A 13,392-nucleotide genomic window follows, 5' to 3' on the forward strand; every position below is an offset into this window, starting at 1 on the left:
CGAACACTTAGTCTAAATTGACTGGAAGAGGATATTTAAAAATCGTCAGTGATGATCTCATATCAATCAAACCCACTCTTTACAGGCAAATCATTCACTTGATTATATTATTTTAAATAGAATTCAAATCGAAAACGATGAAAGAAAACAACTATCAGGCAACCATATATAAATACAACTCATGCAGCAAAAGAAATTATGCTTAAAGAAACCATAAAATCAACCAAAAATGGCGAGTGGTGGTGAAGTTATAAGCAATAAGCAAGTCATATTCAAGCAGTTCGTTGAAGGGTTTCCACGAGAATCAGACATGGCGGTGAAAAACTAGTTCTATATCATTGAAAGTAGAAGAAGGTTCAAATGCAGTTGTTGTTAAGAATCTTTTACTTGTCTTGGATCCTCGCATGAGATTCCGCATGAACATAGTAAAGATCCTGGTTTCGTTTCTTTCCAACCAAGTTCTGTAAGCATTTTATTTAAAACAAATACTCCATATATATATATATTCTGCAAGCTTTCTGATGCATTTAAGTGGAATGCATGCAGCCACTGGAGGGTTTGGTGTAGCTAAGTTGTGATTCAGGGCATCCAGAGTTTAAGAAAGGGGACTTGGTTGGGGAACTGTTGGATGGGAAGATACAGCGTCATTAAGAACCTGAAAGCATCTTCAAAATCCATCACACGGTTCCCTTATCATTATACTGGAATTCTTGGTGAGCTCTTCTGTTTCCTCTCTAGATGATTTCAAGGTTATAAGTACCTTCATGTATTTCAATAAATAATTGATTATGTTTAGATATTAATATTCCCAAATTGTAGAATATTTTTTTGGTCCAGGAGATTTAGATTTTTTTTTTTTTTTTTTTTTCGGATAAAAACTAGTAATTGCCTTCCCTGTGATTGACACAAGACTCTTAGGTATAGTTAATCTTAGTGGCTAAAAGGTTTGTCATCCGATCGCAAAGGGAGAGGAGATCTAGGAATAACTAACTTGATTTGATTTTTAAAACTAGGATTCAACATGAGAGATTGACTTTTTTTTTTTTTTTTTTTTTTTTTTGGTGATGTTTAGTGAATATAAACTCTTGTATTCTCTGTGTTTTTATTTGTTTATAGGTATGCCTGGCCTTGCTTGGGCTGGCTTCTATGAAGTTGTGCTCCAAAGAAAGGAGAATATGTGTACATTTCAGCGGCATCAGGTGCAGTTGGTCAGCTTGTGGGCAATTTGCAAAATTAATGGGTTGCTATGTGTTGAAGTGCTGGAAGAGAAAGAAAAGTGAGCCAAATATCACAGACACAATACTTTCTTTTCGATATATGTTTCTGGAGTGTGTTTTGCCCTTTTGACAAGTCAATAATAAAACTTAAGTTCTGGTCATGCTTGTCTTCTCATTGAAATCTGTCAGGGTTTTCGAAATGATGAGGTTTGTTAGGTAGAGAGTTGGTAAGTTTGATTCTCAAATATTTCTTCTGGAACATGTCATCAGGTTGAAATTCTGAAGACAAGTTGGGATTTGATGATGCTTTCAATTACAAGGAGGAGCATGACTGGAGCGGCTTTGAGAAGGTAAGTTTCATTGCATATATAAAGTTTCAGGACCAGGGAAATGGAAGCAGGGGCATGCCCCCCATCAAACTCAAAATCATTTATTTTCTTTTCCAGGTGCTTTCCTAAAGGAATTGACATTTACTTCGACAACGTAGGAGGAAGAATGCTAGATGCAGTGCTTCTAAACATGAGAGTTCAAGGTCGAATTGCGGTGTGTGGAATGATCTCACAGTACAATCTTGGCCAGTCTGAAGGTGTATGCAATTTGATGAACATTGTTTATCAGCGGATTCATATGGTAGGATTTATCGTCTTCGATTACTTTCCTCAATATTCGAAGTTTCTAGAGGTTGTGTTGTCTTTGATCCGAGAAGGGAAGATTGTTTATCTTGAAGACATTGCTGAAGGTCTTGAAAATGCTCCTGCTGCTCTTGTAGGCCTATTTAATGGACGCAATATTGGAAAACAAGTAGTTGTAGTTGCTCGGGAGTAATTCAGGCCTTTTTGTGCATTTTGTTTCCACTCTTTGTATTAAATATCCTGTTTCTAATTAATAAGAGGCGTATGTGTTTGTTGACCCAATTATTGCAACTAAAACATGTTCATTATATCCTACAGCTTCTGTTAAGCGGCGTTAAATCCCTTTATTGGAACTTACGAAGCTCACAACTTCAACAGTTTTAGATTAAAGCTACAGGGTTTCTGGGTTTCTTTCAACTGAAGCTCAGCAAGTCTGAAAATGTGATCAACAGTTAAAAGGCAGTCACTTTGTGTTTCTTTTTAAATCAATGGTGTTTCTTTGCTAAGTCTGTAAGAGTCACACTTAGTATAAAAGGAGTTCAAGAATTCTTTGTGAACTAAGCTGAAGTAAATAAAGTTCAGTTCTGGAAAATTCAATCTTCTCTCAAGGTTTTCTGTTTGTTTCTCTGGAAAGTATTATAGCATTCTGGTTTTTCTTCTCATTCGATCCTAGGATTCTCACACTTACGCATATATCACTAATATCTACAGTAGCAATTTTATTTCGCATCATAGCCTCAGAAGTATCAACAAGGCCATATCTCTCTCCGATAGCACCAGGTGTTTTGTACACTTGAAGCATTGTTGGCCTTTGATCTGGAAAGGGCTGAATACACTGACATGCAACTTCAAGGAACTGAAAAATCTGGCTGTCGAATGATCGACCAATTAGAGGTTTACCAATGGCATCTTCTTGGGGCAAAGAAGAGCATTTTGAAAGATAATTTTCAATTTCTTCACCCTCAAAGGCCAATCTATGTTGATTGATTCGCCTTCATCTGGATGTAGCCAGTCATAGAGGTTTCCATTTGATAAATACTCGTATACAAGTAACCTTTCCTGTGAGTCTATGCAGAAGCCAAGGAGTTATATTGTCTCAATTTAATTAATCAAAGTCGTCGCTTCAAACAAAAACTGCTCTGAAATATTTGGAGAGTTATGAAACTTCTTGACTGCAAGAAACAGACTGTTGGAGAGTGTTAGCTTGTACGTTGTTGTGTCTTAAAAATAAGGGCTGACATATGACAACCAATCAAAATTTAGTGAACTTCATCTTTATCATTGCTACTTATTTTTTATTGTATTTTATTTGACTTTGTATTTAGTTCTCCAGGTATTTCCTTTATTCTAGGAGTCAGTTTAGATTTTAATTGAAGTTTATACGTTCAACTCTTGTACTCTATAGACAGTAAAACCTTTCTATAAACATAACAGTGGGATGGACTAATTTTATTACTATGAGGATGTTATAACTCAATAGAGGTATAGTCACAAAAATTATTAGTTTGATTTCTTATTTTATAATTCATGTTTTAGTATTACAATATTAGGATTTCAATTCATATTTTAGTAGTATTAGGATTTCAATTCAGCGCTTCAATTGTCTACTTTTGAGATGGATAGAAGATCGTGTCTTAGAACTAGCAAAAATAAGTGTCATTGATGGAACTATAAATGCAGTTGATACATGGTCAATTAATGTGAAGTTATAGACAATTGTCAATGGTTTTAAGCACTGCAAAATTAGGACCTCTGATGTTGATGAATTGCAAGTTACAAATGAAGTGGATGAGGAGAATAAAAGAATCATTGCAGAATTGAGTGATCAGATTCGACAACTTCATTGCACTAATCGAATGAATATTCATGTCTTCCTTAATCATTCAAATGAGCAACAAATCATGTATGTTTTAACTAAAGAAGAAATCATTGTTGCAATTTAATAAGAAAAGAAAGGAAATAATCTTGAAGATGATAGTATAAAAATATAAAAAGTTTCGGGCTATGAAGCTTTAAACATACTTAAGAAGCTAAAAATATTTTGGCTTCAACAAGTAGGTGTCTATGTTAACGAGTTATTACGTACTTATAAATTAAAAGATGTAGTAACAACTCTAAAGTATAAATCATTATTTCAAACAACTTTAAATAAATATTTTATTTCATCTTAAACTTTTAATGAACATAAAATATATATTTTTGTAATATATATATATAATTATTACTATATGAAGGCGACTTTCCTTAAAGTGAAAATTAAAAAAATTATAACTTATTACAATGTAGAGTTTATTTTTATTTATCACTATCACAAATTGTAAGTTTTAATTTGTTTCTTACTCACCCATCTGTAGTATTTGGAAATTCATGAGAGTTGCTAAGAAATTATCCGCTTTAGATTTTTGTCCTTAGGATTTTGCTTTTGGGATTCAACCCTAAACATGTTTTTGATAGTTTAAAGACTCATAATAGTATTTAACTAACATTTTACTCTTCTATAGAATTGTTATGAAATATCACACCTAATATCTACTTAATTTGGTTTAGACTGTTATAAATGTGTGCATATATTTCATATGTTTTGATCGTATTTATTAGTACGGTGTTTCACCCTAATTTTTATCTTTATCTTTTTTCTTTTTAAAATAAGTAAATAAATCAAAACTTGAAGTACCAATCTTGCAAATGTAATATTGGAAAATTGGGCTGCCGTGATAGTTTGACCCTTTCATTGGGCCTTAAACGTGGGCTTGTAATTAGCTTTGTTGATAGGCAGGACCTATCATTGGATAAGTTTCTAATTTTCTTTACAAAATGTTTTTAAATTGCAGTAACTTTTAAAATAATAGATCCATAAAGAGAGATTTGGTTTAAAGCTGTAATATAATGATTTTCCACCCGTGCCAGGCTTTACGTGAAAAATTCTAAAATAGCCTCCTTTTTTTTTTTTTTTTTTAAAGAATTTCACAATGAGAACCTTAGGGATTGTTTCTTATTTACTTTTAATTTTATTGTTATTACGTTCATAAATAAAAATAAGTAAATAGCAGTCAACAAGATTTTTATTCATAGTAATTAGTAATTTGTTATAGGAGACACTACACATGCATTTTTATTAAAAAATATTTAAAAAAACTAGTTAACTTTAACCATTCATTTGAAATTATAGGAATACTCTTGTAGTAATTTTCTTGCAATCTTAATTTTTTTTTAAATTTGCATATTTATATCAATATTAGTGATATTATATAGAATAATTATAGCGATACTTGATGGAGACTATAGTAATGTAAAAAAATAATTAATTATGATTTTATTAAGCTGAATAATAAACAGAAAGGTTAGGATACATAACTTAAAATTTAAATTAATTTTTTGACACTCATTGTGAACGTCATCGTTAAGAAACTGGCGGTGACAAGATAGGTCAAACTGATAGCGATGTATAGATGTGCAAAAAAAATTAAGTAAAAATTAAGTTACAACATTTGACCCAATAAAATTATTTTCCTACCAGAAATTTTTTTTTTAAATTCAATATAATATTATAATTTGAAATATAAAATTAAATTAAATATACAAAAATCAATTGAAATATTTAATAATATTATTTTAAATCCAGAAATTATTAAGAAAATATAAATAATATCCATATATTTAATTATTAATTATTAATTTGTTTTAAAGATAAAAAGAGAAAAAAAAATTGTCCCCACTTGGAATAAGGAGTCCCACGCCTCTCCATGGCAAATAATCCATATAGGTTATAGCAAAGCCCAATGCAAAAAACAGAAAGCAACACAACCCATAAAAAAAATTATTACACAGTCAACTTATGACTTCAATCTTTTAGGTTGGAGTTATCATCGCTGAAAATAATCCTCATCTTCGTCTTCTACCCATCAAGTCAACATCCGCCGTTGATCAGAAATCAATCATGCAACGTTTTAATTCTTTCTAATATACTGGATGTATCCACACTTCTTCACCCTGATCCTGGATCTTGTCAAATGAAGTCACAAACTTGATCCAACTCAACTCTGACTTGACATGCAATAAGCTAAAAACTATGACTTCAGCACAAAATAAACAGCCAAAGATGGTCTGAACAAGCCTTGCCCAAAGTCTTTCAAAATAATCCCAGTTCTTAAAACTAGATATGGTCAATCTGGCAATCTCATCCGTAAACAAGGATAGGCTGTGCTCGGACATAAAAAACACAGCAGACAGCTACCCACCATCTTGTTATCACAAGAATCTGAGGCCTTTCTATTTTAATTGAAGAAGTCTCACTCTGTGTTGGAACCACTCGGAATTTACCTCAGGAATAACCATCAAATTGATTAATCGCGAGGAGGATATCATCTCTGTTTGTGGCTTTGACATTGCCTGCACTCAGAAAAAGAAAGAAAAGTTGTACAATAATGTTTAACTCAAAAGATGAGAGAGAGAAAGAGAAAGACACTGACCTTAAGGAATTCTCTGGGCATTGAAGATGCCTGATTGTTGCAGCAGATCAATTTCAAGCAGTTTAGACATGAAAATTCTAACAACGTGGAATTACATAACATTAATGCATTGATGTTGGTTTAGATGCAACACAATCAGCTTACGTTAATAGATATTAGGTTGGATGGAAGTTCTGGTAGAGATCGAAGTCTCTTACAACCGTTCAAGCGAAGAAGTTCAAGCTTAGAAAGATGATTGATGCTTTCAGGTAGTGAAACAAAATTGTTTTTGCTTAGTTCTAATTCCCCTAATGAAGGAAAGCTATCGAAAAAGTCATTAAGAATATCCCTTTCCTCCATATTGCAGTCAGCGAGATATAATCTTGTTAAAGATGTACACAAACCTGACAAAGTGGGCAATCTAAAAGTCTTGAGGAAGAGTGAAGACCATGAGTTTGATGGCGGTCTTTTGCATCCATCAAAATCTAACTCTGCAAGATTCTTCATAAGAAAAATGGACTCCATTGGTCGTCTTATCGCAGTTCCTCCTACATGAAGTGTCGATAGCTTTTCAACTTGCCCCAAAGTCTCTGGCAAGTTATCAAGTTTGGAGCATCCAGAAAGTTCAAGTTTTTGAAGAGATTTCAAACCATTTATATTGACTGGAAGACTCACAAGATTTTTGCAGCCTGCCAAACATAAATATTCAAGTCCACTCAAAAGTTCAATTGACATTGGCAGTACTTTAACAGCAGTTGAATCTAACCAAATGTGACGTAGACAATCCATACTTCCTACAATCTCTGGAAACTTCTCCAATTTGAAGCACAAACCTAGAGAAAGTTCTTTTAGAGATTCCATATGAATCTGGTTTGGTAGAGTTGTAAGACTTACACAAAATGTCATATCCAAATGAGTAATCTTTTTGTGAACCAACAAAGACGGGTGAATCTCACGCAACATTTTACATCTTTTAAGAATCACATTTTTGAGATTTGGGGCAAATGTGAAATCTGGTGTTTTGATGAGGCACTTACACTTTTCAAAACTGATGGATTCCAAATTGTTGAAAGGCTATTAAAAGAAAAAGAAAAAAAAAAAGTTAGACAAAGATGTGGGATGTCATAATTTTCCATATTTATTAAACAATAAAAAGCATAAAATATTTCATATATAGTTATTTTACTCATAAAAATTAAAATAGGATAGTGTAATTGAATTAATCTTACAGTTATTCCCTGTGACAATTGTTCAATGTGGCTCTGATCCATTTTCAGCTCAATAATTCTGTCCAAACGCAAATTTGTTGGTAAGGATTTTAAAGGATATCCTTCCCAATCAAGTAAACTCAAGTTGTTGGGAAGGTAATCAAGGCCTTCTGGAAGTTGAACATTGCGGATCTTGAGTAATCTTAGATTGATCATTTTCGAAAATGCTTTAGCACAACAATGAATCTTTTCTTCAGAAAAATTGAGTATTATGCCTTCAACAACTTCAGTTCCCTTGAAATAAAAGAAAAAACAAAAACAATAGAGAGAGAGAAAGCAAGTTAAGAATTAATAACACATGAATTTATCTATATAGATATGAGTGCAGTCTACTTAAACAAACAAGAGACAACAATTTATAAGTTTGCTATTAACATTTTAATATAATCTAATAGAAGTATTTTTATTTTACATACTTAGAAATTTGTTAAACATATGTTTCCGTCATTGTTATATTTTAAAATTGTTAAAATAATATAGGTTTTTTATATTTTTTTAATTTAAATATATATCTCCGTCATTTTCAGAAAAATCTAATATAAGTATTTTTATTTTACATATTTAGAAATTTGTTCTCATTAAATGATACTAAAAGCTTTCATGAATTTTTAAGATATATATTTAATTGATTTTTTTCCTTATTCTTTTTCAAAATAATATAAGAAATAATTATCAATTTTATATAGATATTTAACTAGTTAAAGCAAATGATGATTGAAAAGGTGCACATGATTATAATAAAATTGAATTGCTTACCGTGTTCTCTGTCAATACACGACGAATGTCTGCTTCCATCCACAATCTACTGCGTTTTCCAGGCTCTCCGGGGCACTCTCTCTTGACAATTTGTTGACTCATTTGTTGTAACAAATCGTGCATCCACAATGTATTGTTATGTGAAATAATTATGAGCGATTTTTCGATTAGAACATCTATTCCAACAATTGGAGAAAAATCACAACTTTTAAGAATTCTTGTCACATAATCTCTATTCTCTCCTTTAAAGAAACACGCTATATCAAGAAATATTTTTTTCTCTGATTCTTTTAGTTCATCAAAGCTTATTTGAAGTACTTTCAGTATATCTTCGTCACATTCTCTTTTTAGTCTTTGCAATGCATCTTCCCATTTATGAACTTCTCTTCCACACAAAAAGGAGCCCAAAACTTCAAGAGCTAATGGAAGACCACTAGCATACTGTACAACACGTTTGGATAGCTTCTTAAAACTTTCTGAAGGTTGATGTTTCTTAAAGGCTTTTGAAATGAATAATTGGAGGGCTTCATCATCATTTAATTTCTCAACCTCATAAACTTCATTTACTCCATGGGATAGCAACAATCGTTTGTTTCTTGATGTTATTATGATCCAACTGCCCATGCCAAACCAATCATGCTTGCCAGCTAATTTTCGTAATTGCTCTGGATTGTTCACGTCATCTATAACAATAAGAACCTTCTTATGCTCCAACCTGCTGCTTATCATGTCTATTCCACCAAAGTCATCGTATACGTTGATGTCATCTTTTTGCATACGTAGAATTTGAGAACCTTAGGGATTGTTTCTTATTTACTTTTAATTTTATTGTTATTACATTCATAAATAAAAATAAGTAAATAGCAGTTAACAAGATTTTTATTCATACTAATTTGTATACTGATACANACAAAGGACTATTCTCTCTCAGTCTTTGAATTTCCACTTTATGACAAGTCTTTGAATTACCTTTTTACTTTTCCGGTTTTCCCTATGCGAGCATGTCATGTGCCTGCTTTCATGCTTTTTTTTTTTTTTTTTTTTTTAATTTGATAATTAAATGTTACTTTTATTCTCAACCCAATAAGTAATGGGAATGCTTTTTGTACTCACATAATCACACTAGAAGACATGTACTGTTCTCTGTCCCTCCCTTGTCCCCATCAAAAACCAAAACCAAGACCAAGACTATCTCACGTCTTTTATAGACTTTTAAGCTCTATCACATCCTTTATTCCTATTTAAGCTATATAGATATCTACATAATAATATTTTATTAGATGATATACAAATAACGTGTTATAGAGTAATTTATTCGAAAATTTTCCACGTAGATTCCATTAGAGGGTATGAAAATGAAGTACAGTACACAGGAGGAGGCAATAACTACTTATGACAAAGCCCACATGAGAGAGAGAGAGAGAGAGAGAGAGAGAATAGTTTAAATTGTTTATAAATAAAAATCTTGAATTATAGATGAAAGATATTATTTGTATTTTTGAATTATTCTTATTAGTTCATTTACAACACTTTTAGTTTATTCTTTTTAAAAAAATTATTAAATATATCAATAAAATCATTTTGGATTTACCAATTTATACGTATCTCAATTAATCTTTCGAAGTCCTAAAATTGACAATCAGGTAAATGATCCATAATGATCATTCTTATTAACACCTACACCATACTTAGGTTAATGAATTGTGACAATAGGATGACAGTGATAAATTAAAAATTGGATTTATGATAATTATATACTTTTTAATGGGTCCTAGATAGATATATAGATAATCAAGATCCTAAGATGCTTTTTATCCCACTTAAACATATTACATATCTTTTATTATAATGTGGGGAAATTAAAAAATTGGTATCATCTATTTGGAATTAAGGTGCTGCTAAAACCCTATTGCTTGACTTTGACAAACACGTGTTTCACACAGTAAGATTTTTTTTCTGCAAAATTTCATTACAATTATTAATGCTTTTCTTTTGTGATTTTTACTTTCACTCACTATCAAAATTCTTGTTGTTTCTTTGCAAATACGTGTTGTTCTAATCCAACAGCAACAAGAAAGAAGGTGTTGACCTAGTTAGTAAATACGGGTACGGTAAAAAAAGGGTACGGGAATTTTACGGGTATAATACGACAAATGGTGAAAAATACGTTTGTAAAAATTCGTTCATAAAATTCGGATACGGAAAAAATACGATTCGGATATATACGGGTTTAATACGACACATTGTCAATAATACGTTTTGAAAAATACGGCAATAGTAATCTTGGTTTTAGCACTTTTTAAAACATCCCAATTTAAATAATCCATTGTGGTCGACCCTACAATTTATTTTCCTTTTTATTTAAAGTATATTTGAACAATAACTAAGACTAGTATTTTTATCCGTAATTTTATAGCTACGCAACCAAAATTTGGATTCCAATTAGTATAGTTGTTTTATTTTCTGAATTTTATGTTCTGAATTTAATTGGATAGTGCATTCAAAGGTCAAATAATAATAGTGTTATGAAATCTAAAAACATGACAGAGTGCACATGGGTTTACAATTTGCAGTTGGCGTTGGTTGCAAGTTGATGGTTTGTTGTTTTTTTCTTCTTCTTTAAGTATCTGCCAATTCCAAATCCAAGCCCGACAATATTATTTTTATGAATTCATGCTTTTCTTTTGCAGTTTTGCCATTACCTTTTGCTTTCATAGATGATCTTTAGTCTTTTCATTTTGACCCATACAACACAAAACAACAGAAAATGAAATATTATGTTAAAGCTTGGAGAAGAGAGTTAAAAAGAGAAGAGAACAAGAGATCAAGACTCAAAGAGTCAAGAGATGAAGAAAAAAGAGTTGAATTGTTGAAGATTTGAAGAAGAGATGAAGACTGTGGAAGAGAGAACCGAGGAAGAGGAAGGAGATTTTCTTTAATTTTAGTCAAACCCAACCAAAACGACGTCGTTTTGCCTTAACATTTAATTATTTTTTTGTCTGCAAAAATTTGGCAAAAATTCGCGTATAATTCGCGAATTATACGGATAGGGTATATAATTCGCGAATTATACGGCAGCCCTAATAAAATACGTGAATTCGTATTTTATACGGGAATTATACGGCTAGCCGTATAATTCGTGTATAAAACGCGAATTTACTAACTAGGGGTGTTGACCCATGTCATATATGACTGTTGAAATCCACAACGAACACACGTGAATAAATAAAACAAAAATGTAAATAGCATATTTTGATTTAAAGAATTATATCCATCATTCAAATAAAGATTTTATATTAAGTATCAGAACTCTACAACAATTACAAATTTATAATAACGAAAGTTCACTCTCGTATTTTTTTTTTTTTATCATACCAACAACCTTACTAGAGGTTTGGTGGAAATTTCATTACAATTATTAATTTTTACTTTATCAGAATTTTCCCTTTTTCTTTCTTGACTTTTGACAAGCACGGTATTAGAAATCGCGTCCACAGCTATGCCAAATTCTGGTCATTTCTTCACAAATACGTGCGCTGCTCTAATCTAAAAGCAACACGAAAGAAGGTGTCAGACAAAGACTTGTCGTTTAACAAACAATCTGACGCCATACAACAGCGTCATTTTGGATTCACAAAATTTCTTCAATTTTTCTCTCTTCATAATTTTCACACTCTTAAAAAAAGTAATAATAATAAATAAACTACCACCAACCTCCCAAGAAAGTTTTGAGGAAATCCACAACCAACACATGTAATAAAATAAAATAAAAAAGTAAATAACACATTTTGATTTATCTTGGTTCATTTTGATTAAAGAATTATATTCATCATTCAAATAAAGATTTTGTATTAAGTTTCAAAACTCTACAGCAATTACAAATTTATAATAACGGTAACTCACTCCCTATTTTTTTAACTAGATTTCTCATTGTTAATAAATCAATAACAAATCAAATCACTGATTAAACTTATCAAATATGGGAGCGGGATCACCGAATGCATCTGGGTATAGGACTTTAAATCCATACAAAGTATAAACCATATCTAACCGTTTAACAAACAATTTGACATCATAATCAAAGATTTTTCACTCCTTAATTCTCACACTCTTCAAATAAAACTATACAGGAAAGAGTGGAGTGAACACCACCGAACTTCACACACATCGCTCTGAGTCTTTGATTTTCCAAGAAGTTCGAGAAAATTACACAACAACTATTCAGTCTCTGACTTATGACAAATTTTTGAATTACATTTTTACTTTTTCCTGCATGTGATTCACCCAACTCTATATACAGCAGACCCATGTGCATGCTTTCATCATTCATGCTTTTTTTTTTTTTTTTTTTTAATTTGATAATTAAATGCTATATTGTTAACCTTTTATTCTCAACCCAATAAAGACATGCACGATTCTTCAGCCCTCCCTTGTCCCCACCCCATCAAAGACCAAGACTATCTCACGTCTTTCATAGCCTTTGAGTTGACGCCGAGTCTTTCTGGTTTTCTTTTTGTAATTTCTTAAAGAAGTTTTTTGCAAGTTCTGAGTCATTTCTTCAAGGAATATGCCAAATTTCCTTTAAGTTTCTCCTGTACGAAATGTTGATTCAATAATTCAATCACACTACTTATTAATAACTGGGCCTTATTATTGAATATGCCAAGAGAAGGATACGTGTCTCTTGCTCTATTATTAATAACTGGACCTCATTATCAATTAAAATATTTATTAAGGTATTAAAATTTAATATGCATACACAAAATAAACTAAGGTTAGGAAAAAAAAAATAATAAAGAAACAAAATTTTGATTAGAGAAACGGGCTCACAAACACATTTAGAAGAGTTAATTATATAACAAATATAGCCAGTAGCGGATCCAGGAATTTCTTTTAGGGTGGGCCAAAATAAAAATTTATTATACATTACTATTTTTGTCAATTAATATTTTTGTTAGGGTGGACCAAAATATATAAATTATACATATTAATATTTAAAAAAAAATTGAGGGTGGGCCATGGCTCATCCAAAAAGTGGCTGGATCCGCCCTGAATATAGGGTTTCAACAAA

General features: G+C 31.5%; 1 protein-coding gene and 1 pseudogene across 1 annotated transcript; one reads left to right on the forward strand and one right to left on the reverse strand.

Moving 5' to 3' along the window:
* The first annotated feature begins 229 nt into the window (after positions 1–229).
* Positions 230–2,381, forward strand: LOC116116633 (annotated as a pseudogene).
* A 72-nt stretch (positions 2,382–2,453) lies between these two features.
* On the reverse strand, positions 2,454–9,098 carry LOC116116612 (TMV resistance protein N-like). The gene is made up of 7 exons (XM_031402675.1): positions 8,322–9,098; positions 7,527–7,799; positions 6,463–7,371; positions 6,319–6,348; positions 6,170–6,238; positions 2,750–2,908; positions 2,454–2,675 (listed from the first exon to the last, which is right to left on the reverse strand). The coding sequence occupies exons 1-7, from the start codon at positions 9,096–9,098 to the stop codon at positions 2,454–2,456; spliced, it is 2,439 nt and encodes an 812-aa protein (XP_031258535.1).
* Between the last annotated feature and the right edge of the window lie 4,294 nt (positions 9,099–13,392).

Source organism: Pistacia vera, unplaced genomic scaffold (assembly GCF_008641045.1).
Source record: "Pistacia vera cultivar Batoury unplaced genomic scaffold, PisVer_v2 Contig78, whole genome shotgun sequence".
Taxonomy (NCBI): domain Eukaryota; kingdom Viridiplantae; phylum Streptophyta; class Magnoliopsida; order Sapindales; family Anacardiaceae; genus Pistacia; species Pistacia vera.